The 27103-nt window shown below is 40.2% G+C and overlaps 1 protein-coding gene across 1 annotated transcript in view; it reads right to left on the minus strand.

Annotated features, from left to right (window-relative positions):
* Window positions 1–408: 408 nt before the first annotated feature.
* Window positions 409–27103, minus strand: part of sorcs3b (sortilin related VPS10 domain containing receptor 3b) — a 36486-nt gene continuing 9791 nt past the window's right edge. The window contains exons 2-27 of the mRNA XM_071523380.1: window positions 22285–22352; window positions 19807–19906; window positions 19463–19621; window positions 19193–19266; window positions 18230–18294; window positions 17109–17227; window positions 15246–15335; window positions 14754–14933; window positions 13118–13264; window positions 12071–12173; window positions 11556–11632; window positions 11330–11421; window positions 10224–10331; window positions 9813–9930; window positions 9457–9590; window positions 8769–8882; window positions 8428–8599; window positions 7611–7797; window positions 7105–7238; window positions 6621–6744; window positions 6225–6337; window positions 5686–5820; window positions 5091–5190; window positions 3998–4103; window positions 3081–3241; window positions 409–716 (exon numbers count right to left, since the gene is read on the minus strand). Of these exons, the coding sequence (XP_071379481.1) occupies window positions 652–716; window positions 3081–3241; window positions 3998–4103; window positions 5091–5190; window positions 5686–5820; window positions 6225–6337; window positions 6621–6744; window positions 7105–7238; window positions 7611–7797; window positions 8428–8599; window positions 8769–8882; window positions 9457–9590; window positions 9813–9930; window positions 10224–10331; window positions 11330–11421; window positions 11556–11632; window positions 12071–12173; window positions 13118–13264; window positions 14754–14933; window positions 15246–15335; window positions 17109–17227; window positions 18230–18294; window positions 19193–19266; window positions 19463–19621; window positions 19807–19906; window positions 22285–22352 (3045 nt within the window). The 3' untranslated portion in view covers window positions 409–651. The remainder of the gene's footprint in view (window positions 717–3080; window positions 3242–3997; window positions 4104–5090; window positions 5191–5685; window positions 5821–6224; window positions 6338–6620; window positions 6745–7104; window positions 7239–7610; window positions 7798–8427; window positions 8600–8768; window positions 8883–9456; window positions 9591–9812; window positions 9931–10223; window positions 10332–11329; window positions 11422–11555; window positions 11633–12070; window positions 12174–13117; window positions 13265–14753; window positions 14934–15245; window positions 15336–17108; window positions 17228–18229; window positions 18295–19192; window positions 19267–19462; window positions 19622–19806; window positions 19907–22284; window positions 22353–27103) is intronic.

Consider the following 27103-nt stretch of genomic DNA (forward strand, 5'->3'; position numbering starts at 1 on the left):
AATAATTTGTGTAACGTGTCAAGTAAACTTTAAAATCATTATGATATTTGCTCTCTTACCCTAACATTGTCTTATGTATTTTTTCATTTATTAATTAGGGCATGCTACTGTAAAAAAGGTGGACATATTACAGACTGTATTGTGAAACAGAAGGTCATTTAAACATTTTCTGCCTTTTCAGTGGGTTGACTTTACAATAAAGTAAGAAGTAGGCTACTGTATAGATTTACATTCCATCTTGTTCTATGTACATGTTTTCAATATCTCCACTTCTTAGTTTAGAAATCCATGCCCATCACATTTATTCAGTGTGTAACAGCATCTGAGAAACAGTCAAGTTGAAAGCACCATGCTATCTAATATAGCATCACCAACTACATTTTCCATTAGACTTTCTGATAAGCATCCACAGGGGTCAGATTTTCTGATTTCAATATATTCAATATATTTACAGCTCAAATAGTGTGGCTTTGTAAATTGATTTTCATAAAGTATTGTAAAATACATATTTAGTCTATCCATATGTGTTAAAAACATGACTTTGAACAATAGCAGCTATCAGCGTAAAAAGAAACAATGGCAACAAAGCAAACAATATCAGCACAATTGAAACACCACAATCTGTACTTACTCTGTAACACAGCGCACGTCTTAGACATTAGTACAGTTTGGAAATTCCCTTGTAATAACTCTTTCCACATTTCTTCCAATTCCTCCTGTAAATATGCAAACAAATAATAAAATAGGCTAAATACAGGGACAGTTAACGACTTTGAAATCACATACACAACTTGCACACAAATGCTCCATAGGCGAAGACGCCCACACTTTATATTTTTGTTTTGAGGACATGATGGTTAAGTATTTGATGTGAACATTTCTGAGAGGGAATCGCCTCATTTACAAACAAATATGTGTTGGAAATGCTGATAATTATTTACATGACCATGATTTTTTTGGGAAAAGCAATTACTGCTCAAACAACTCAAAATTCCATCCGGCTTTCTCTAATCTTCCCACTACGAGATTAAATGGTTTGTATAGGCTGATGTTTAACATTGTTTTACATATAATTACAAATTCATGATCCATGTATTGTGGTTAAAAAGCCGCCCTCTTGTTGAGGGAGCAGGCCCGACAGGAGCAGGGTTGAGTTAACAGTGGAGAGTGGATAAGATGTGAGCGCTGTCACAAGTGGGCTCATTAAGACTGTGCAGACACCGGCTTATTCAGAGGTGACAGTTTCATCTGTGAATTGTGTCAGTACTTTAAATTCAGTGATCTGTTTTCAAAGATGACAACTTTCATATTAACCTGTGTAACTTGTGAGATGGCAATAAAAAACGATAAGCATCCTGTATTCAGTTTAGATGATTTTGAGAAAATAAAAAAAAAGAAAATATGATATATATGTGAAATATACTTGTTTGAGATTTGGAGAAATGGATTTTAAATGGTGCATATTTAAGATTAAAATCTTCAAAGAACGTCTGGTGCATTATTTCACAATCTCTTGTTATACAGTCTAATGACTAAGGTATTACTGTGACAACTATTGATGAAATTAGATTAAATTTATGACAAATATGGTTCTTAGAACTTAAAAAGACATTTAGCATTGTTACAGCTTGTTAAAACATTTACACAAAAGACATGAAAACGGCTGGGGGCATCTTTCTCATCCCCCTTTTAGTCAATGAAAAATGCTGTAATTCACAAAATGTTTTTCAGACACATGCTGTTCATATCATCTAATTTCAATACTAATCTCATTCTAATTTTTAAAAGTGCAACACTGTAGGAAGAGAAAGTCTTCAGAGTGGGTGTTTTCTCCTCTCCTGCCAATGTATTGTGGACAAATCGGGCAACTCCACAAATAAACCAAACAAGTCTCCACATGAAGGAAATACTCTCAAAATGGATAGATGGATCATGGCTAGTCTCACACTGGTGAGTTCATTCTGAAGCAGATTACTTTTACATGTTTTGATTTATCTTACTGTATTCCTAGATCTTATATATATCTGTAAAACTGTCTGAATGGACTGATGCTGGATGCAGTAGATTCAGCTCTGTGAGAGCATTTGTATCCAAGCCAGAAACAGACTGCATGAGACTCACACCAAGCCTCAGAGTAATCATGAAATCTTTTAGCAGCAGGTTGTAAATTCATTTAATCTAGCAAGCCCAAATCAAAGGTCCCATGCTACTCTGCCCTTAGTGAATAAACACTTTCGATGGCAACCAAAAAGGAGTTAATTTGTTTCAGATCAGCAAGGTCTTGGAAAGGTAGAAACAGCTGAGAAATGAAGAATAGCCAAAGTGCTGAGTGACCAGAAAAAAGGCCTGCAGCCCACATGTCTGTGTCAGGAGCACTGCAATGCTACTTTTGTCAAACACAACCCGCTGCCTGCAGGGCCCAAAAAGTTTTCATTTAAAAGACATCACAAAGGATGTCAACCATGGCAATCAAAAAGTTTACTTGTCATCTTTAAGTGATCTCTAAGTGTCTCGTATCTGAACAGTTACTTCATCTGGTTACTGTGCAGCTGCTGCAGCAGCACATGCTTCAGCAATTGCAAAAATACTGCAAATTGCATTGATAACAAAGAGATTGTGGGATTTCTGTTGTGTGGTGGACTTTTCTACAGTAGCCTCTCTCGTAGAAACGTTTACACTGTTTAAATAAGACTGAAACAATGTAATTGCAGTGCACGGCTCATCTAATTAAATTACTGCCACTACAACAAGTACAGTTAAAAAAATGTTCAAAGCGGATCCTCACTGATGCTGTTTTTAGGGCAGTAAAACATTAATGAGCATGTCTGCCCTCAGTATCAGTCTCTGACACCGTGACAATTATCATTTACATCTTGCAGTAACATGCGCCTCAAATCCCAGATAGAGTCCAGATATGAACCATCTGTATTTAATTTACTCTTGGCATTAAAGATTGCATCTCAGCTGTCACACAGGCTTTGAGTTGTAAAATGTATAGATCCTAAAATAGCTGCACTGAAGAACTATACCTACTTAATGATTCTAGGCTGTGGTAAATAGTGAATGTGAAGCCAACTGACCTCTGCTCCTGGCCTCCAGGTCTTTCTCCATCAGTTCTTTCTGAGAGGGAAACTCGCTGAGCTTCACCTTGGACATGTTGTCATTCTGACCCACTGTACTGATCACCTCCGGCTCCTTCTCATGGCTGTCCTCAGTCTGGACATGGATCCAAGGGATTTTCCTAATGGCAAGGAGACTGCTGAGCATCCATGTAATGAGAATTTTCAACACATTACTTACTGCTACTGTCCATGATACTTACTGCTAATGCTAATATACTTTTACTTAAGTAAAATTTTGAATGCAGACTTTTTACTGGAGTATTTGTCCATTATGGTATTGCTACTTTTACTTAAAGGAACAGTTCACCCAAAAATGAAAATTCTATCATCTACTCCCCCTCATGCCAGTTGAAACACAGGTGAAGTTTGTCCATATAACACACAGGGAGGTTGCCAGCACAACGCCATAGCAGCCTTCTCCAAAACAACTGAAGTCAGTGGGGACCAGTTCTTCAGAGTTCCAAAAAGACCTACAGTATATTTACACCATAATTTTGTGCAAATCTTAACTACAGCTGATTGATTTGCAACAAATAATGGTGTATAGGTCTTTCTATTCACAGTGTGATTGTTTGGCTGTTTTTGTTTTGGAACTCTAAAGAACAGGTCCCCACTGGCTTCAGTTGTTTTGGAGAAGGCTGCTACCAAGTTGTGCTGGCAACCTCCCTGTGTGTTATATGGACTAACACATTTCACCTGTGTTTCATTTGGCATGAGGGTGAGTAGATGATGACAGAATTTTCATTTTTGGGTGAACTATTCCTTTAAGTAAAGGATTTGAGTCCTGTACACAGATGCTACAATTTAAGAGTTTTCATTTTGTGAAACTGAATGAAATTGATAACAACACAACATCCTTGACTTGAGTGAAATACCTTTTGAACTTGTAGATGAAGAATGCCGCTAAACCCACAAACACCACAGTGAGCAGCATCAGCATGGCCGACCCGCTGTGGATGGAGTTTGAATCCACAAGCGGTGCTGGAGAAACACAGAGAGACAAGACGCATCAAATAAGTTTCACATTTCAACAATATATATAGGATCACTAAAACAAATGTGTTGAATCTCTTCCTTACTTTCCAAGGCGATTTTTCATATTTGAACAAAGCTACTGTGAGAGATGAATTTCATTACTCTGTATCATGGTATAGTTTGAAGAGCTGCTCCCTGTCTGTCATTCCCTCAAGGCATTAAAAGAAACCTTTAGGAGGTCCTGCTGTCTCTCCCTGGTCTCTCTACATCCTGGTAGTTTATGCTTAGTCATGGCTTTGTAAATGCTGAGGTGCAATATTCAAAGTATTGCCCCTCGCCACCCATCTTTCTCTTCTTTAGTAAGAAGCCTATGAAGTCTATGACCTTTCCGGATCCTTTTAAAGGCACCCCAGACCTTTGTATGCAGACACAAATGAAGACAGATCAGTCGGTGGATGAAAAGGGTAAAGCCATGCCGGGTTGATCGACACGTTTTTGCGATATGCTAATATCCCACTGACCCTGCCGATTTTCCTCAGCGCATACCAAACACCTTCTTTGTCAATCATCTCATCGATCGGCTAATTTCAAAGAGAACTACTGTCAGCCAACAGCCTAAGCTTGTGCGGTACAAAATTGAAGCACTGGGAAAGATATTCAAATTTTGCGATATACAGTATGATTAAATCGCCACCAGGGAATTCTGTTGACTATCTCATGTTTTATCATTTCAGTGTATGGGTAGAAAAGACTGTCAAATCATCCCAAGGAAGACACCTGTCTTATCTTATGCACATCAACAAAGGCAAAGATAAAGCAGAACAAATGCATCAAGGATTTGTGGAGCTAAACTGGAATAAATTACACTTTAGGTCTGTTAGAATGCTTTTTTATAGTTAGCTTTTTTATAGTTATCTGCTCAAGGCTTTTAAATGTAACAGCTATATCGTTCCAACTGAGCAAAAGTAACTGGTTAAGATTGCAAAAACTTACCCAAAGTTTGCTGTGTGATGTACACAATAATGCGAATATCAGCTTTCAACTCAAACTGGATCAAGCCTTGGTTCAGGGCAGTGACGAAAATATCTGATATCTGTTTAAGGTATTTGACAAAAAACATGATACATTATGCCACAGTAAACAATAATATCTAAAAGTTAAAGTGATGTTGAACTTTGGTAATACCTTGGGGTGTGTTAGTTCCTGGACGTGTTACTAAACCAACACACTTTAGGTTTTATAAACATAAAGAAAGCGATTCACGTAAAAAAAATCTGCAGAATGACTAGTTTTTCTATATAGTGTCAGAATCTGCTTTGCTCACATTCGTTTATGTGCTAGACGTGTGATTTTCAGACCTGTTAATGCCATATAATGACAGTGAATGTTGAAAAAAACGCTGCAATTCTCCAATCTCCTCTACCAGAGCCCCGGAGCAACAGATAACAGATAATCACCAATTTTGGGGTTATATCGTGGCCAGGAAACTACACAACCCAAGGCTGTGTAGTACCCAAACCCAACTTACAACCAAAGTTCAACATCAGTTTAAGGTTAAATACCATGACTGAGCTTCTGTGGTTCTTACCCTCTCTAGTGCCTCCTCACTCCTCCTCCTGTGTTCAGACGGAGTTTGTATGTCAGGCAAGATGAAGAGTTCTGCTACAGTTGGAAGCCCAGGATACAGCGACACCAGCAGCTGGTCTTCAGGAAACCCAGACACCTGCAACAACAGGTCAGGAACAACAGACTGTGTAAGTCTAACAGGTACAACAGACTGTGTAAGTCTAACAGGTACAACAGACTGTGTAAGTCTAATACGGAGGTTAAACTTTAGGCTATCCAGAGGTAGATTTCATACATAAATGACATTACATACATTTGACATCAGGTTCAAATCATATAATACCATGTCCAGTTATTCTGTCCTATCCTGTCTTCATAGGCAAATAAAAAACAAAGAACACATTTTTCACATTGACCATGAAACTTCATGAATGCTGAATCACCACTGTAGGCAGACAGCCATGCCATACTGCATGGTATGAAAAAGTAATGGCCTAGAGAGCCCCTGCTGGCCCGCGGTGGCTCCAGGAGACGTCCCAGAGCAAGAGGGACGTCCTGTACCTGTGACAGAGCTGTCCGCACCACGCGCCCCACGTCCTCCCTCCACTCTGGGATGTCAGGGTTGTGCTCGTCAAGAGCCGGTGAGAACGATAACAACAGCGACCTGAAGAACTCTAGGAAAAGATGACATGATGGCTCTTAGAATATGAATGCTTTTACTATTTTCGCTTTTGATTAATCTGATGTGTAGCTTTATGTCTTTTTCCATTTGATAGCAGAACACTTGAAGTTAATTGCACCTCTAGATCGTGTCATTTTATTCATTAGATAAAACGACATCAAAGTGGCAGCGCTTGCAACCTGGACCGAGAGGCATCTTCCTCAAATAGCATATTGCATATTAATGTAACATACATTGTACCAATTAATGTTTTGAAGACCGCCTCCCCCACTCACCTTTAACAGTTATAACTTTTGAATCCTGCATCACGGTGCTCCCAGAAGCAACTTGGACCGTGACCTTGTTTACTCCCTCTCCCAGAAACGTGTACGAGATGCTTCCCTCCAAGGTTATAATGGGCTGGATTTTCAAAAGGAAAAATACAGAGAATTGCACAGAAGAATCCGCATTCTCTCAGCCGTACTACATACGGCCCTTGACATACTGTACAATAATGGGTTCTGCGGTGAACACAATCAACGTGATAAATAAATATGACCAGCCATCCAAGGTGGATCCTCCACCAAAACACGGGGCAGTCACGTGGAGCCGCAGCATTTTACATGATTTGCGTGAAACATTTTTAGATTGTAAACAACACAAGGACATCAAGACAAAAGGGGGATAATAACTGCAGTAAACATGACAAAAAAAGTCTGTGTTGAACAATAGCATGAGAAAAAGGAGAAGAAGGAGGAGGAGGAGGAGGAAGCATCTCACCTCGGAGCTGTTTTCAAACCACCAGAAGAAGGTCAGCGTTCTGGAGAGGCTCGGCCAAACCACTGCAGTGAGATTAGCCTCCTTCCCCCTGATGGCTACAATAGGAGCTGAGAGATATACACGCTCCACCGGACCTGAGGCAGCATCACCATACACCAGCACACACACATTCACGCATGCATGCACACACACACACACACACACGCACACGTGTTCAGACAAATATTTGCATGCACACATGCAAGCACACACACACACAGACAGACATATTTAGCAAATATTAAATAGTTTTGTGATTTCAGCTGCTCTACATTTCGCCCCAGTTGTACGGTTTTGTGTTTTTTGAAGCTAAAATGTAAGTAATGCATGATAGTGATAAAAGGCTAATAGTGACATGAATGAAATCGAATTCCACAGAGCCGGGACACAACTGTCCATAAGAGAGAAGGGTTTCATGCTATATGCACTGTAGCAGGAATGAGTAATGATATTTCTTATTCACATACTAGTGATGTGTAAAAACAGTGAGCTGCTGTCAGATCCCTGGTTGTTTTCGGCATAAGCTGTCACTCGGTAAATCCCAGTAGTTCTGTAGATGTGTTTGATTCCATCATCTGTCCTGCTCAGATTAGAGTATGTGATCTTGATGCCGTCCCCGAAGTCTAGCTGGATATTGGTCCTCAGCGAGTCTCCCTGTGGACAAAAGGTAAGACATGGCATATGTCAAGATGGCTTAAGTCAAGATACTGCTTTGAGACCAAATACAAGGAAGTGCGGTCCACTAACGGGCTTGGGATGAGATGTCCTACTTGTGTAAGTTGTGTCACAAATACTTCACAGGAGAACAGGAGGAGAAGGAGAAAGACGCTCGACGGAGAAAAGATGGGAAAAGTAAAATGTAGAGCTAGACAGGCAGACAGTCGGTGAGAAAGTGCACCTGTCCAAAACTAGAAAGGAGCAGTTCATATTCTGGGGACATCTTGTCATCTGATAAGATCCTCCAAAACAAACAATAAAAGAGCTCATGAAATGGCATTTGAAACAGGATGTTGGGGTGGGATATGATGCAGTGAGAAATCATTCAAAAGTCTAGTCAGGAAGAGAAAGGCAATTTTATTTGATGGGAGGGGTGTGGGATTGCTCAAAAATCTGATGGTTTTATTGGTTAGAAATTTAGATTTATGCCTACTAGTGATACTCTGTTTTCTAGGAAGCAAAAGTAATGTGAGTTCATTTCATGGGGACTTTAAATGCCACCATGAAGCTACTGCTGCTGCTTCCAATAATAACAATGAAGCCAGGTCTTTAGGTGATATGACTCACATCATCCAGATAGACCAGGAAAGTTACATTGCTTCCAACGTTAGCGATGAGCTCTCCTTGACCGGTGGACAAGCGGAGGCCTCGGGGCGGTCTGGGACGACAGGCCTGCCTCCTGGGTGAGTACACGTTCCTCCCTCCCTCCTTGCAGTTGTTGGACAAAACCTTCCGATACCTTCCAACCACAACGAGTCAGTGTAAGCCCTGCTGCTCTAATCAGAAGCTTTTTTTGAACGATGAGGGAGTAAACTACTATTTACTGCATGTGTCCTAGGCTACACAGCAAACAAGCAGGAAATGAACAATATTGTTTTGTGATGGATGGAGCATTGGGGGCCACTTACCCTGTGCTGTTAAGGAAGCTTTGGCTGGTGCTGCAGCTTTTAGCGGCACCATTTGGATTAAACCAAAAAGCAGGGGAGCACTTCCCATCCGCCTGGCGCTCGTACCCATAATCACTGCCAAAACACGACAGTTCATAAAATGATAAACACTACTACTCAAATAATCTCGGCAACAAGCTTTTGTAGTCAGGCAAATACATCACAGCTAGAGCTTCATGACATATTTTAAGGCCATAACGAGAGACATGATTGTCAGACAAGCAGGATCAAACAGAATTTCAGACAGATGGATAAAAGACATTTAAAATTCATTTAGCAATTCATTAATTATTAATTGAATTCTAATAAGTCATTTGACATTATGCTAATTACAGTGGCACTATGAAAAGTTCCTAACTCACATCTACAATTTGCAAACTATAATTCAATTCAATGAATGCATGCATATTGGCTATCCAGTAAATATGGGAATGTAAGATAAGAGTATTAAGGCATATGAAGTTGAGCAAACTGATACTTCTATTTTTGATTACAAACGTCTGCAAACAACTGTAATTTAACACAATTGAATTAGATGTTCAAAGGAGATGGGCTATCTGGTAAACATGTAATGAAAGAAATGAAGGATCGCTGAGGATACACGTGTGAGAAATTCCCTGGTGTGAAAGCTGACAGAAGGAGTCATTACCATTCAAAATCATAGGCTCTGCAGGGGCATGGCTCTGAGGAATAGATCCTGGAGTAATCCTGGGCCAGCATGCAACGGTTGCCTGGCCTGCGCTTCATATAGATCTGTTTCTCACCCATCACACATGGCTCTTCCTATCAAAAACAAACCATAATGCCCTAGTTTGTTAGGAGATCGATGGGAGGGGGAAAGAACAACGGAGAGACAGAAAGAAAGAGGGAAGGAAACAAAGGAAGAAAGAAAGAAAAAGATTCCTGCTTATGCATATGCGAGTGTACTGTGTTTACAGTGACAGTAGCCAAACATGCATCCCTTGATGTTGACAATAAATCAATAGCGTTCAATACGTCTGCTACCTTGTTGTGTAGGTGCCATGTCTGGTAATCTCCATCCATGCATCTCCTATTAAAGATGCCCTTGTAGTCTATCTTGATCAGCTGCCACTCTGACCGATGGCTGAAGTGTCCAAAGAAACTGAGAGAAGATTAGAAAAAATGCAAGATTCATGAGAAACTACCAGGGGATATAGTCATTTGTCTGACATGATAGTGTAACAACAAGACCTGTGATCTTAAGTCTGATATCGATGTTGACAAACAAGATAACATTGCCTCTGATGAGAAGTTTGAACTGGTTTTATTCACTGGGGACCAAACACAAAGCAAAACCAAGTGAACCTTTCTTTGTTTATTCTAACAGTACACCTCATTTCTCAAGCTTGATATTTGTTTTATTCCTCCCAGACTATGTTTTCTCTCTCTACTTACGTGATAATGTGATTTTCTGTCTCTGGCTCCATTAAAACTCCATCCACATACAGAGGTGCCAAGGAGAAACTGTGGCGGTCCCATTTCTTCCCTTCGTCTAGACTGATCCTATACGGCATCAAAAAACAAGCAGTCAGTGCCTGAGGTATGAAAATGCATATCTATCTATCTATCTATCTATCTATCTATCTATCTATCTATCTATCTATCTATCTATCTATCTATCTATCTATCTATCTATCTATCCATCCATCCATCCCTGTTTGTTTGTTTATTTGACTGTTAAAAAAGGTTTATAGTTTGTTATATTTTCATAATGTAGTAGCTAAATATATATTCTGCAGGTATAAACTTAAATAAACATTCACCAGCTAAGCAATGAAAAGCAAAATACAAAGAAACACAATAAAACATTTCATGTCATTTGAAGTATTATCAACAAAATACCCAATATTTCACATGATAATGCTCAGCAGACAGAAACAAAACATTAGCTAATGCCATGGTTGAAAAATGAAGTACCTCAGACTCTTTTTAATGGGAACAATTATCTAGACAACACATTCAACAATATAATAAATGCTCCTCAGGTCCAGGTAAATGTTTAAAGGCGACAAAACCAAAAAAAAAAAACAGCTATGACTCATATCGTAATACATTCGAGAGATTTCAAATCATCTTTCGTAGAGCTTAATCACTTTTGACAGGGCTGTAGTGTGTGGGGACATCAAAGTAGATAGTGTTACAAAGCTCCAACAATATGAGGACTTGGGCCTTCAGAGTCTCATATTTCCACCCTGCTCTGCTCCTCATTTACATAAAAGCACTCAAACCATCATACCCACCAAGAGTACAAAGCAGTAACAGACACTTTTCTGTTGGAAATGATTCAGACAGGTTTGAAGCCATTGTGCCGATACAGTAATCATGCAAACTTATCCCATCTGCATTTCAAAATGCGTGTAATCGCATGCTGCATCACCCCCAAAAAAATAAAACCACAGAGAAATGGATTGTCTGCAGGTAATTTGCCACTACAGATTCACTGCTATGTTTTGCGCACCTAATTATGAAATCAACTATTGCTTGACAGTAGCTACACCTACCATAAGTGTCGAATCGGAGCCGTTGCATGTAAGACTGCCAGCAAAGCACCTCCATTGTCAAGGAACCAAATGTTGTGCTCCTCCTCAAAAATCTGCATTGATAAACATTTTAAAAACATCAAACATATTTGCTCTGCTAATGATAGTACACTTTCAATATGAATGCACATCATCTGTTCAACGCAAACAAAGCCAAGCGTATTATGTCGGCCCAGATGGGTCTCACCTGTCTCCAGCTATTCCCTGCATCAGATGTTATAAACATTCCAAGGTTGGTGGAGGACAGCTCTGTTCCGATATTCCCTGAGCACAAAAACATGAATAATTTCATATATATTTACATAGTAAAGACTCCGCTAACTGGGAAGCTGTAACACACCTGTGCACAAGCATCATCTGATAAAATTCTTATAGCTATTTTGTGAATGTGTGCGTGTCCTCTTTCTCCACCGGAGGACAACTTTGTCGCTGACTGCAGCCAAATCATCTAACCCAAGATATGAGATTTAGGGGTCAAATTTCCAGCTACATTTCAAATTACTATGACAGAAAGAGAGCACAGTGTGATTAGTTTTGTGTATTTTGGTGGTTGCACTGCTATAATACACTTAACCTGGGAAACCAAGGATAGTTCTGGTGATGCAAAATGTATTCACACTTTACCTCAGTTAACTGTTTAAGTCTGATCAATGACATCTGATAAATTTGATCTACAACTTCATGGCCTTTTGATGATTGTACCTGTAGCCACAATGATCCCAGGTACAGAGTCTTTGCTGGAGATGCGTCCAGATGTGTAGGGGTTCTCTGACATCTCCAAATGCAGATGCAGTGAACAAAATGGCTGTCAACAAAATGGAGTCCAATCAAGCACAAGTTGAGACAATACGAATCAGACAGATCTTAACAGATGCAATTATAATTGGCTTTGCCTTCAAACTATTCTCCCTTTTGAAAGAAAAGTGCCAACATTTTCACAGACCGTTTATAAAACAAAGATGCTTTTTTTCCCCCTCATCTCCTCTGCCAGCAAAATGAAAATGGCTGAGAGGACAAGGAGGGCATTTGAATTGTTTCATTCTAAAGCAAACAAGGCATGTAATTAAAATTCCCCAAGATGCACTGATAAATCTGGCATAATTGATTCAAATCATTTTGACTCATCTCTCAGACTCAAGCACTTTGAAAACATCAATAAGGCTTTTCAAACGGCTAAGGTTGGAGGGGGGCAGGAAGCGGGCAAGAGCATAATGGACATTTGTATGACAGTGAAAAAAATCTTGTAACCTACTATTAACTGAGCAACGCAAATTATTTTTGTATTGCTTTGTGCAAACAGTCTCTAAAGAACATGCTGACTGGATTAGCGTAGGTGAATATCAAACATGTCTGCCGCATAACAACATGTGCCACTTACTGCAATTCAGTGTAATCTAACATTCATTAGTCCGATGCTGACAGTGACTACAGGTAGTAAATTGAAATCACTGGGGTTAATGGAAAGTCTGAACCCTTGAAGCTAAACGTGACGACACTCCGTTCCGTACACTAAAGGCATAGAGCTTAAAATAAGAATATTCTAGCCAAGCATTTTCTTGGTCGTTTAGTAAACTAAAAAGGCAAACTGGTGCTGAAGCTGGCACCCGGCCTTGTGCAAATATGGCTCTAAATCAAAGAATATCCAAAGCACAGCCGATGAGGTTTGAAACATTTGATGAATGACATATGTCAAAAGCTTCATTTCCCATGAATAAGAACATTCATTCCGGCCCAAAGGCTCCAGCTCACCAGAATGCAGTGAAGGTTATTTCCAGCTCTATCAGTGGGAGGAGCCGGCAGCAGGGCCCATGTCTGCCCCTTGTTGTACGTGATAAAAGTCTTCACTTGATGATCCACTAGTTTGTTGGCTAGATACATGCCGTTTATCCCCTCAACCTACGAAGGAGAAACAACAGCAAATCAAAGCAGAGACATAATAGCATAAGCCATGATCATTTTAGGCTTTGTATACCATGACAGCTACAAATGTATGCTCGGTAAAAAAACATTGAGTTATTTACAAAACCCAACCACTGGGTTAGTGCTGTTGGGTTATTTTGTTGGGTTAGTGCTGTTGTAGTCTCGCGGGAAGTAGCGTAGTCACGTCTGGCTCAGCGAGACTAGTGCTGTTGGGTTTTTTTGTTTGGGTAATTATTCCAAGCATGAGCGCCAATTAGAACGTCCAAGAAAAAGCTGCTAAAAGTCGTTACTCCAAATCTTCAGCAACATTTGGTATGTAGTTATATTGTTTTATTTAGACATAAACTGTTTTATAATGAATAGCTGTAAAATTAATTAGTCTAGAAATTGCAGCTAATGTTAGAAATGTTAGTCTCTTGGTTGAGACAGTAATGTCACAGTAACATTAGCTGTAACACGGTATCTGTATTAAATGTTACTTTGTGGCTAACTTAATGTCAACGGTTAAATGACGTTAGCGTCAAGCAACGTTAGGCATTAGGTTATTAGTAATCTCGCTCTCAGACCCTTGATATTATATCAAGGGTCTTGGAGCAACGTATCCAGATTCTGTGCAGAGGGGGCGTTGACATAGAAAACCGCCAATCATGGTTGAGGGGGCGATGATTTTAAGCCTCAGCGCCCTTTCAGTGTGGTTGGTGTGCAGCTTGTAAATAGAAACGTAGGGGGCTAATGACTTATAATAGTGTCCTCCATGCACCTGTATCCCTCTTCAGTGCGGAGCTCAACGTCGCCCACACCTGATATATTCGACTTTTCTAATCCTAATCCTAATCCTGTGGGCAAACAAGCCAGAACGTCTTGTCCAGATACTAAAGCTCGCAAACAAAGTTTCTGGAGCGGTTTGAACCACGCCACGGCATGCCATGTTTGCGTTCCACAACAGCGATAAACTTGTTAAAATCCTCCTCACTCCTCGGTCCATTTTGACTGTGTTTGTGGTCTTCTTGTCAGTGACTATTCACTGCAACAACAGCGGAATTATCGGGACTGCCCCGCAGCCTTGTTCTAATTCCTGTACAGGATTTCTATCCGTTGCCCCCAGATGTTCGTGCGATGCTCTCGCTTTGTGTCGTGAGAGCTTCTGGGTTTCTCAGATTAGGTACCCAACTATTGGGTAATTTATAAACACAATGCATTGGGTTAAATCACTAGGCATTAGGTTATTAGGTGCCTTACTATTGGGTTATTTGTTGTGTTATTTTTAACCCAATATATTTTACTGTGTATTTAAAAAAGTGTTTTAATGTCTAAGAAACTTTCCAGGGCAGAATGACTGTAATGATTATAATTGCAGATAATGGCGAGTGCTTTGTGCTTTACTGTGTGTAATAATTTTGCACTAAAAGAGTAGTTAAGTGCACAGTGAAAGGAGAAGCTCATTTTGGCAGGACTGACTGTGCACCTTATAGAAGTCGACCAGCAGGTTGCCTGCGGGTCCTCTGCCAGTTCTCAGATTCTCCAGCGAGAGGGTAAAGTAGACCCCAGGGGAGTCTGAGATGTACAGGCTGTAAGTGTTGTTCTGGTTCCACTCCTGAACCGCCGCAAATACCTGCTTCTCATCCGTGCTGATAATATGCATGTCCTGTAAGAATGTGTGAGTGAGAGACAGCGACGGACACAAAGAGAGAGAGAGAGAAAGAGAGAGAGAGAGAGAGAAGAAAGCAGAAGTAAGCAAACACAAAAGAGACAGAAAAAGAGACTTAAAAGAGAGGCCATCTACTGCTGATGCGGTGTTTAATAAATGGTGACATTTCTGCATAAAAGAACACCGGTTTGCCACAAAGAAAAAAAAAACAAAACTCAAAACCGTTCTGAACAAAAACGAGCTTCATGTTGCTTTGAGATACGTCAACCTGTTATTATCTGAGGGTCATTTAATTCCTTTGGTGCTTACCTTGGGTAGACAGTATTTAGGTAATTTCATCCGCTTGAATGATTCTCTCATGTAGGACACAAAGTAGCTGGCTCGTCCCGACTTGGTCACCTTTCCAATGAAGTCAGAGAGGCTTTATCAAACAGGGAATTGAAAACCTACTGTTCATACAGAAATACAGAAAAGCAGCTTGATTTTCCCCATTTTGGTTAGGTAGAATATAATATTTTACATTTTTATGTTGATTGGTCCCATGTGCATGAAATGATTTCTACACACAAAGGACTACATAGACTGTCAACTATGCTTAAAACAAAACAAAACAAACAAAAAAAGGGATGCAAGGCTTTTGCCGGACATGTGTGAAAGGAATTGCCATCGTCCAAAATGTAATCCTGTTGTAAAAGAGGAAATTAAGCTAAAGCATCTCCTTGAGGAGGAGTGTATTAGTTCACAGCACATGACTGACTAATAAAACGCACTCCACAGTGTAGAAAGCAGAGCAAAATCACAAGCAAAACAAAAATTATGCTCATTATCTCCATTAGCCTAAAGCTAAGAGGCACTGAAAATTGTGTTGGCTTTATCTTCAGTGCGTCTTGAAGATCTTAATGCACTACCACTTTCCCATCCACTTACAGGCATAGCGACACTACTTGATTGCTTATTTTCTAATCAACTAGAAGGATGGTGTTTGTCCCCCAACACACTACATTAGGGCTCTAATGGAATAATCTATCGAAAATCAATGAGCTGCATTTTCCCAGGCCACATTTTTGAGGATGTTGCACTTGGCTGTTCCTTCTCTCCCAAGAGACTTTGGAGGTGTTGAAGACTGCTTATTTCGTTGTAGCCCAATCGATAACCTCATTACTCTTTGTCAAGTTAAATCCAACTGCCCCGAGCAATGAAAGTCACAAGAAAGTCATCTATGCCACCACAGCTCCTTGCAGACACACCAGCTGTGTCCAGTTATTTTCACCAACATCTTCCTCATGCCTGCCTCTGCCCACGGTCAATCTCATCTCCGCTAAATTCAATTTGGACATTTTATTGAATCACCATTTTTTAAATCACACTGTGATATTTTTTTCATGCATTTTCATTCTTACATCGCAAACCATTCCAATCAAGTCTGTGGATTAAGTGTGTTGAAAGTAAAACTGGGTCACCGCTAAAGTATTGCTGCTGCAACATCATATCATATCAAAAGATTAAATCTATGGATAAATAAATTAAAAAACGAACAGCAAAAATTTAAGGACATTTATTCACATCGAAGGAGTGCAGTGTGACTCACGACAAACCTTGCGCCCCAGAAAATATTACGGTTTGATTTTGTTTTTCATCAAACTTATTTGGACTATAAGCCTAACAGAACTGAGCAAATGTATCAAGGCTGACTGATACAGACATAAAATTACTCGGTTGTAGATGAAAATCAATGACAGCAGAGGGCACTTGAAATTAAATCTCTAATAATGATACTGACTGCCACTGTCTAATGGGAGTCAAAGTCGATGTGAATGGTAATAAGGACACCAACCTGTCTATTCACAGTTTCCCTGCCATGCACCCTCACATTTTTCAGGCATGGAGTGTGTCTGTGCCGAGGCTCAAATACAAAGCGTGCCTTGACATGAGCAGGACAAACCATAATCAAAACGCACAGTGGGCAAGCGGGGGGGAACAGGTGTGTTGGGAAAAGCCATTATGCAAGTTTTGATGGAAAAGCATGAATTGGATGCACAAGGGAGAAAACCAGAAAATCAAAGTTCACAGAAACAGCAGCCTTTGTGGGGAAAGATGAAAACACCTGGTCTAATTTGATAAAGTATTGACTCACAAAGCTGAAGGAAAACATAAAGTTATGAGTAGGCAAACCTGTGTGAAAACATATTCATCCTGCACAACCAGGGAGTTGGTGTCGACATGTCCAGGGAAAAGGTACTGCCTGTTGGCTTCTGTACACCGCTGGGCTCGGCACTTTACATACTGGGCGCCTGGAAAAGGGCAACGAGAAATCAATCAGCAGTAAATTACAATCACTTTGCTTTAAAACAGTACTTTGTATGCATTGGAGTCACTCAATATGCAATATACTGTATACCTTAAAGTCACAAGGAAATGAAAATGAATATTAGGTTACACCCCTTTTTTTTTTTTTGCATTTTCTTGCATTTTTATATAAAAATCCCATTACTTTTACTTCCCGGAAAACAGTATATCTTTAGTAGTGACCTCATGCTGTACCAGTAGGCATAAATAAAAACTCCAATAAAACCATCAGAGATTTTTGAACAATCCCGCCCCTCTGCTCCTCCTGTCAAATAAAATTCCCTTTCTCTCCCCAACTGATATCCCATTGGTTTACACTTTTGAACAATCCCTCCCCGCCTTTTGTCCCGCCCCAACATCCTATTTCAACAGGAGATACATCAAATTAAGGAGGCAAGATGCTCTCAAAATGCTGTTTCACTGGGACTTTAAGCTCACAGGTCTGAAATCACTTTAAGGTCGGGTAATAAATAATAAAAAATGAAATGTTGGAGCACTAATGAACAGAACACTCCTTTACAATTCAAATTAGTTTACAAATAGAAGCTCTCATATACCACCATGAGAGACAATAAAGCCGTAGTAAAGAATGTTTTCATCTGAGACCAAATTTGTTTGCATGCTAATTCAGATATAGCTTTTTCTCACCACAAGAGGAATCTAGGTAGGAAAACCCTATAATTGCTTTGACAGAATATAGTCTTCTGTTTTGGAGGAGAGTTGAGGTTCTTCTATGGGACGCGGGGGATAGATTAAGGAGAAGAAACATCGATCAACCCACTATAACTCTCCCTTTTTGTCAGGAGACACCTATTCTGCTTTACAAGACTTCTGGGACCAATCTGAACAGCAGAACAGGTCTCATCTTCCCAGTGACCTCGCTCTAAATGAGAGGCAAGGGGTCCTGTGGGTCTTGCTACTGCGGCGAACTGGAGTACAGAACTCACGGCCTTTTGCAATGCGCGTCTCGATGTGGACCACGTCCGATTCTCTGTCCAGGCCCATTACCGCCCTTGAAAGAGCAGGAGGAGGAGGAGGAGAGGATGGAGAGGAGGAGAAAGATGAGAGGGAGGAGGGGTGGGAAGAGCAAAGGTGAAAAAGAAAGAGGAATAGAGGGAGAGGCAGTTGAGAGAGTGTGAGGATGGGCTTCCCTGCTCTGTGAAGGCCATAACAATAAGTTGTAATCTCTTGTGAATCAGTCAATGTATTGGACATAGAATTTGTGCCACCAGTGGCAATTAATCTCAATTTGTAAAAGCATAAACAAAGGACAAGACAAGGAGAGGGGTGTGGATTTACAAAACAAATGAGATCAGCAATTCCTAAAAAGATCTACTATCTATCTACTGACATTGTTATGAAATTGTACATGTTTTCAATACCATTTTTCTTTTAAATATTTAAAATATTGCATATAAAGAATTGGTTTTCAAGGGCAACTATATTGTGTTTGGGCTGCCGCAATACCAGCCGTGCTGCTCTTGTTTATCAAATGTCTCGCTGTTCATGCATGTGGAGAGGATGTCCTCCAAACAATGTCCTTTCTTTCTCAGCTCAAAACGCACTTGGGCTTGACACATACCATGGCAAACAGGGATAAACGGGCTCACATCAATATTCACTGCCTTGTGCCCAAGCAGCTGAGATTACCAAATGACAGCGACAACAAAAACAGCATGTCATATTTGCGCTATAGAAAAAGGAGCACAATATTCATTCAGGCCTACGTGACATGAATATAATCAGAGCAGCACTTTTATGGTTGATTGTCTTGGGAAGATCTGTTTTTGACAAGAGATCACTGGATCCTTTTGACAGCATAAGGTCATGAATGCTATAATTATGCAAATTACAATCAATCACTGCAGACGCAGAAAACACATTCAGGGATAGAATCCACATAATCATACCAGTAGAATCGCCCTGGCATCACATCGTCATGAACGAGCTGCCATTTTCTCCCAAAGTCCATTGAACTGTACAACTGCAACATAAAACAGCACCGACCATCAGGGGAACATTCAAAGGTCTCAGGGGAGAGATATTGTGAATGAACACCGAGCTTATGATCACATCCAGAGCGGAATGAATTAAAAAAAAATGCAAAACAGAGCAGGTTACATATTTCATCATTTCTAAGTAAAAGATTCACTCCGGATTCACTGAAAATCTCCTGCTACCTTGCTGTCATGACTGTAAGCCAGTATCCAGTTCTCCTGTGCAGGGTGGAAGAGCAGGCTCTGGATATAGAAGTTAATGGGATGCTTCTCAAAGCTTGCCCCTTCATCTGAACTGATGAGAACAGCGCTCTCTATCTCTGGGTCGCTAAGCATCATTATCTAAAGTACAGAGGGCCAGAGGAGAGATACAGTATTAGAGGGAGAGACAGAGAGAGAGAGGTAGAGAGAGCAGAGTGGAGATATGTGCTGTCATTTCACAGCAATTTGAAAATCAGCAATTTGACGTCAGGACTAAGCTTATAAAAGATGAGACAGAGGAATAAAGAAAGAGAGAAATCGCTGACCTTCCGTTTGTTGGTTGGGCAGACGTAGAGGTAACTTAAAACCGTCCTTGAACCCACTTTGTCATTGAGTTTGGAATAGGTGCTTCCATAATCCACAGATCTGGAACCCGCGACAAAAATATTTTACATGTTTGAAGAGCAAATTATGGACATTTTGGTTTGGTTATCCATCCAAGACCTGAGACAAATTTTAATATACCAGCATTCTGAGTGATGAACACATTTTCCTCTTAACTTGTGTTTTTCTATTCTATTGTAACATGTTTTTCTATTTTTAATATAGATTCTTATTTCATTTTAATTCTATATTTATCTTTGTGAGTATATGTTACTATTCTTTTTACACTGAGAGGATCCCGCATACAAGCATTTCATTGCGCCGTTTCCCCTGTGTAGGATGTGTATATGACAAATAAACAGACTTGAACTTGAACTCTGTAATCTTATATCAGGATTACTCTCTATCCACTCTAATAGACGTTTACACACTAAATACAGTCAGGAAGGAATATGAGCACATCCTCTCTTCCAGTGCAGCGGTGAAATCTTTCATGCATGTGTTAAATTAGTGCTAGAGTGTAATTTCGTGCCTATTATTGTCAACAGACTGATTTACAGAGATTTCCTTGCATCCCCTAGTATTCTGTTTCCTTTTCAAACTTCCTTTTTTTTTACCTTCCTTTTCAAGGGGGCAAATGTGAAGCACGCTCTTGCTGTGGTGCAACAAGCTTGCAGTAAAAAGGTGACATTTACAATGGCGACATGCTTAAGGTGAATAATGTTATATTCTCCAAGAAAAAAAAAAAGAAACAAAGAGAGGAAAACAAATGAGGCCCAATTCCTGGCCCTCATTAACTAAATAGCCTTTGTTTGAATAAAATGGGACATTTAGGTCTGCCAGAGCATACTGAATTACCCAGAAGGAAGAAACAAATGAAGAACATGTAAAGACACTTGTTCTTCTAAGCACTCTCTGTCCCCTAGCAGTCCATGCATCCCACGACAAGGGTAGATGTGTCTGCCTCGCCATTCTTCATGCTTATATTTCTCCTCCCCGCAAACAGCCAATCCACTCTCTCAGTTCTACCTGAGTGCCTCCAAATGTAATTTCACTGCATAATTGGATAGATACCCAGAGTCTGCTATCATTGCCTGTGCATTAAGCTGAATCATTCCATTTGCTGTTGACATTGTTTTCAAAGGCTTACCCCTAAACACATTTGTATTTGTGCTTAAGTATTTCTTTCAGTCGACGTATCTCTCTTTGATTGTGGCTATGGAAGAAAGCCCCTCAAATGAAGTTATTTACGGCGTGAAGTTAATTCAGCTGAAAAAAGGCAGTCATCTCAAAACACAAGGGAGCTTGATGCTTGTTAGATAGCTTCTGTAAGTCACCCATTGATCTTCACATTGCATTTTGCCACCAACAGGGGCCTGGGGCTGTAGTCATAAATCATTTATTGTGTTATCACAGAAATCATTTGCTCCCATTTCTTTTCATAATATTCAAATCTCCCCTTTTCTAATATCCATACTAAGAGCCTTCATGCACCCCCTGAGGTACACTCTAATTTACTTGTGGTGCCATTGTTAAGCAGACACCTTGATGATGGAAGACCTCCTGTACACAATATGGGATTTCAAAACGTGTCAAGTCGGGTGTAAATCTTAGCAGCGCCTCTAGTGAAACAGATATTAATTTGAAGCTCTATGCTTGGCGAGCTGATGGTCTCTTTTTCAGGTGTATTTCAAAATGAAATGAGTTTTGTGCAGGCTCTGGGAAAGGTGAGAAAAAAAAGGCGTATCAGAAGCTAGATTGGGCTCCATGGCATAATCCTTAATGAATTCCATTCTTATTTATGATCTGATAGCGCACTGTAACTCACCTCTCAATACATAGTGAATGGTATTACTACAGCTATACAGTAGCAATTGCATGTCAATTGCTTCTGAAACAAAAGGTTAGGGATGACAATCAATCAAAAACTGTGTCAGGAAGTTTCTAGGTCAGGAAAGAACCTGAGACCCAAATAAAGAATACCTTAGATACATCTTCTGGATTATTTTCTAAAAATATAACCTTTTAAAAATTATCCTTGCAGATGATGGACAGGAACCAGTTGTTGCCTTGTCCAAATTATTCTTCCAATCTAAAACTTCTTTTATGTTTGGGAGCATAGGAAACAGAGAGGAGGGTGCTTCACTGTGAGCTATTTCAGATTTCTTTATTAAAACATATTTCATATTTGTTTCCAGTCTAACTTTGTTGTTCACATTCAAGCGAGGGAGAATGCTATAAATCATAGTTACTGTATACTGCATTTCCTATGAATATATTATTTTCCTACTGTATTTAGGGCTCTGCTTTTGCATTTTTACACAATTCGTACAATGGTGGCATAACTTAACTTTTCTATCTAGATGGAGAGGGCAAAATAACAAAAAAACAAAGAAAAAAAAAATCATTTCACCCCTTACCTCCACAGGGAGCTTTCAGTAACGGCCCCCAGGTTGAAGTCATACAGCTTAGTCAAGATCAGAATCACCTAAAACGTAACAGAAATAGACAGATTTAATTACATGCAACGCCAAGGTCTCCATCTCTCAAAGTCTTCAGAAAAATCAAATGCCTCATTAGCATACATTACCTGTCTACACCTAATGACGTGGAATGAATGCGGCCAGTCTGGTACATTAACATAACTATATCATATTAGCTACATATAGTATGTAATTTCAATGACAGGTGATCCTCATGCTGTCAAGAGAAGTCAGTGTGCTGGTGGCAAGATCTGAAAAAAATCCATGTGGGCTGTCAAGAGTCATGTCTGTATCTCATGTGGAACGATACCTACATGACAGCAAAATCTGAAAATTGTTCAGTGAACAACGAAAAGAAATTCAGACAATGGCCTCATCTCTCTCTCTCTCTCTCTCTCTCTCTCTCGATCTCTCTCTCGTTCCCACTTTCTTTTTCTGTTTCTCTATCTCTTTCTCTCACTTTCCAGAGAGTGAAGTCAGTGAGGCCCAAAACACAAACAAACTTTGATTTGAATGGGACGACTTCCTCGTGATGAAAGCTACTCACTGGAGGACTTCCACTTCTGAGTGCTTTTGGCTAAATGCTTTTGTGTTTTCGTTGAGGATAGTAGGGAAATGTGTTTCTGGGGAAACGGAAATTCAGGCCATAAAAAGCCTGCCCAGTCACAGAGGGCAGAGTGAAATGGTGTGCAAACGCATTATTGTCAGTCCAATGGCATTATAAATGACTTCCCATGGGGATGCTCATAACTCAGGATAGAAGGGGGGAGAGGGGGCAGGGCATGGAGGGAGGGAGTGGGAGTGGTAGATAACTATCAAGGAGTGAAAACACGGCATAATATGATGAATAAAAAAAAACAGTCTGAAAGATAGGTCGAAAGCTCAATTACAGTGAGTTTAAACACATTAACCTTATGGGACCCGTAGAACGAGTCATTAAACTGAAAAAGCCACACAAGACTTGGAGGAACAAAGGCATGCCACTAAGTCTGCTTTGAAAATGTTAAAAACCCAATTGACCCACAATTTAGCCATCAAACGGCCACTGTGCATGGCCTGGACTATCTGCATTACAGGTTAATTAACCAATCACGCACAGAGATAAGCATTTGCATAACTAAATGCACCATGTCTGCAAGGTCCAACACCAGAGTCTGAATCAATTTGGAGTGTAGACTTAGTTAAATGGCTGTGATGTTAGGCCTAATTGCCTTCTTTGAAAAATAGATAGGAGGGGAAAACTCTGCCAAACTGTTGATCGTTAGTCTCTTCAGTTTTCTCTTGCCAACGACAATGAGTCAGTGTCATGGGACCTTATAATACTATGTGGAAAATTGAATCTATAACTTATTGGATCAGTGTCAACCTGGTGTAGCTCATTCATTGCCAAAAAGCTTTAAATGCCAAGCATTGCCAAATAAATTGAGTGAATTATATTGAACCAACAGCATGGCTATGGTTTTGCGGATGTTCATTGTTTTACGGGTTACCTTCACGTGTCTGGAATCAAATTTAACCAAATGCCTAAGAATTTGGCTTGGGTTGCATAATGGCCACTAAAAATAACTGAGGATGGCAGCTAGGACATCACTTGAAAGCAAAGCATTTTTCACCACGTTTAAAGTCACAATGAAACCGCATTTTGAGAGCATCTTGCTTCCTTAATGTATAATACTGTATATTTCCCTTTGAAACAGGGGGGCGGGACATAATGTGAAGAGGGATCAATCAAAAGTGTAAACCAATGGGATATCAGTTAGGGAGAGAAAGACTTTGATGGGAAGGGTGCAGGGGCCGGATTGTTCAAAAATCTGTAATGCTTTTACTGGAATTTTTATTTATGCCTCCTGGTACATAATGAAGTCACCACTAACGATTTTCAATTTTCCAGGTAGTAAATATAATGAGATTTGATATAAAAATACAAGAAAGTGGTAATTGTTTTGGCAGAAAGTGTCAAATTGGTGTATGGTATGATAGTTTGAATGAGCTAAAAAGGTGAAAAAGCCATTTTTCATTTCAGTGTGACTTAAAGCTCCCCAAAAAGCAGCGAGTAAAAAGTGAGCGACATCTTTTAAGTGGAGCTATTGGAAAGCTATAATTGCCAATAGAAGCTCTGTCTTAACTGTTGTGTTTGTGTTTGTACCATTGGCTCATTAACAAAAGCTGACCCACTGAAATGGGTCAGCGAAGATCTACCGCAGGGACCAACGGACTAGTGAGGCAGATGACTGTTTGGATGATTTGTCCCTAAGTGGATACACCGAGAGTACATCATGGGAGACAATGTGTCCCCACGCCCCCAATGTTATTGATAGGCAGAGCATCTGTGGCTCAAGTCAATAGAGAGCAACTACTATACATGCAAATGCTGCAAACCAAGAGGAAAAGCACATGGCTTACACACCGGATATGTGACTTACATTATTAGAACCTAAGTTGCATGAGACGCACGCTAAATTCAAAGAGTTTATGGTGCAGTATTGCATTTATGTAAATACTGGAGACAAACAAACAAGAATGGCAGCAGAAATTATTTTGAGCCCTGGAGGTAAATACAATTTTCCATGCATATCATCGCTCACTTGCATACATGAAATTAAGTAAGGACCCTGGAAGGCCAAAAGCAGTGCATTTATTCATGTTTATGTTTTATTGATGTGAGGAAAGAGAGCTTTAGCCCCGGGAAAGTCAACCAATCATTTTTCAGATTGGCTCTCACCCTCTGAGGAGTTTAGTCATCCCTTTATCCTAACATTCTATTCTTGTCTATTCTTTCTTTCTTTCCTTCTTTCTCTCTTTCTATCTTTCTCTCTTTCTTTCTTAATTTCTTTCAGTAGACTCTCCAAGTTCTCCATTTTGCCATGAAACAGTTAGTTCATGAGGAGCCGGCGCATGTAGACAAGACAGAGAACATCAAAGGCGTAGCACAGCTAGGCGCTGTTTGGCCATGCAAAGATTTTGACTCTTTGAGATGGTTGAATAGACGGCCTCCGTGGCAACAGAGGTGTTCCAGTCATAATTTCATTTTGATATATCAGCTGGACACAAATATCCAATCCACACACACACCCTACACACCCCACTTGCACAAGCATACAAGCATTCATGCATGCAGCATAGGCATGTACGGTATACACACACACACACACACACACACACACACACACACACACACACACAGGCAAAGCTTTTTTGACTGAATCAGGTCCTTAGAATTCCATAACAATCCTTTTTTTTTTTTTGAAGGGAAATGCTCAATATTTCAAAGTGCTTCCTTGGCGACGTGCGAGGCATCACAACACCATGTTGGTGGGCAGAAGCGTTTCTACACAGCTCTCAATCTGGGTATAAATTATCACCGTGTGCTGTGCATTATCACTATTAATAAAATGGAAGAAACCGTCACTGCACATCAACACTTGTCACTCATGCAGATTCACTGTGCATTCCAACGCCAAGCCTCACATCTTACCTGCTGCTTATTTTGCCCCCAGTGAAGCATCATTAAGATGGCACCCCTCAAATATTATTTCTCTCTAATTAGGTAGGCAAGGGAGAAAAGGGACCCTTACTCGAAACAGATTACACAGCACACCTCCAGATTTTTTTTTTCTTTTGTCTGCTCAGGAGTTACACATCACGGGAAGCAGAAACAGTGAAACTATTGCCACTTTCATGTATATCTGGCACTGCTTTTGAACCTAACCGGAGGGGACAAATGAAGGATCTAAATTAATTTCCAAGGGACCCCCAAGTTGATATCAGTGAATGATGTGAGGCTCTTTGTAATACCGTGGCTGACGGCTCATGTAACATTTACTCAGAGAAGCATTGACACGTATGTTTATTTTATTTACCTTTGGCATCCAGTGAAAATTTCTCTGTGAAAATGGTACACATTTACATTCTCATGAATACGCATTAGCCTTTATATATCATAGGGCAAACACACATATAGAGTAAGCCATCTCCCGGGAGAAATCCCTGTCAATTTACCTTTCCTCAATCCAGCCCCTCTCAAAATGTATGACAACACATTTTTCCATGCATTGATGTTGAACTCTCCACACCTAGATGTGCCAACAACTAATTCAATCATAAATAACCACATTTTCCAACTTTCCTCAGTCTGTCAGTTGTAAGACTCAGCTGTCTGGAGGTCAGTTTTTGTGTGATTCAATAAACAAAGAGAAAAGATGGGGTTTGAATCCATCAAGTGGTTGCTACCAACATCTCGAAAGTCTAGACTTTGCCCTTCATTTACTTGGGGCTCTGACTCACAACACTGCCGTGTGTGTACGTGTGTGGATGTGTGTGTGCGTGTGTGTGCGCGTACATGTCTGCGTGTGCGTTTGCCTAAAGAACATGCTATGAAGATCATGTGAGAACAACTGGAGAACAACTCTATTATAGGCCTGGTAAAATGGGGGAAGACAGCCATGTCCAGCTTATATAACATTTTTTATACCTGTTATACCTTTTATACCTAGTATAAAATGCCCAAACACTGACCTCCACTACTGCCAGTTTGAACAAGAGGCAGAAGAAATGTTTTTTGGATGAGGAAACAGGATTAAAAACGCCAGCCGTGTGTAACACTGTGGAAAGGGCCAGCTCGACCAGAACATGCAGATCCGTGGGGGCCTCTTAATGCATCTAGACCATTATCAGACACCAAGCTTGCATATAAATGCGAGTGGAGCTAGCTGGGATTGTGTTGTTCATTGCACTGCACTACGCTGCTACTGACTGT

This window comes from Centroberyx affinis, unplaced genomic scaffold (assembly GCF_046629955.1).
Source record: "Centroberyx affinis isolate AG114_WGS23_722 - 3 ecotype Tasmania unplaced genomic scaffold, CSIRO-AGI_Caff_v1 ptg001083l_1, whole genome shotgun sequence".
Classification (NCBI taxonomy): Eukaryota; Metazoa; Chordata; class Actinopteri; order Beryciformes; family Berycidae; genus Centroberyx; species Centroberyx affinis.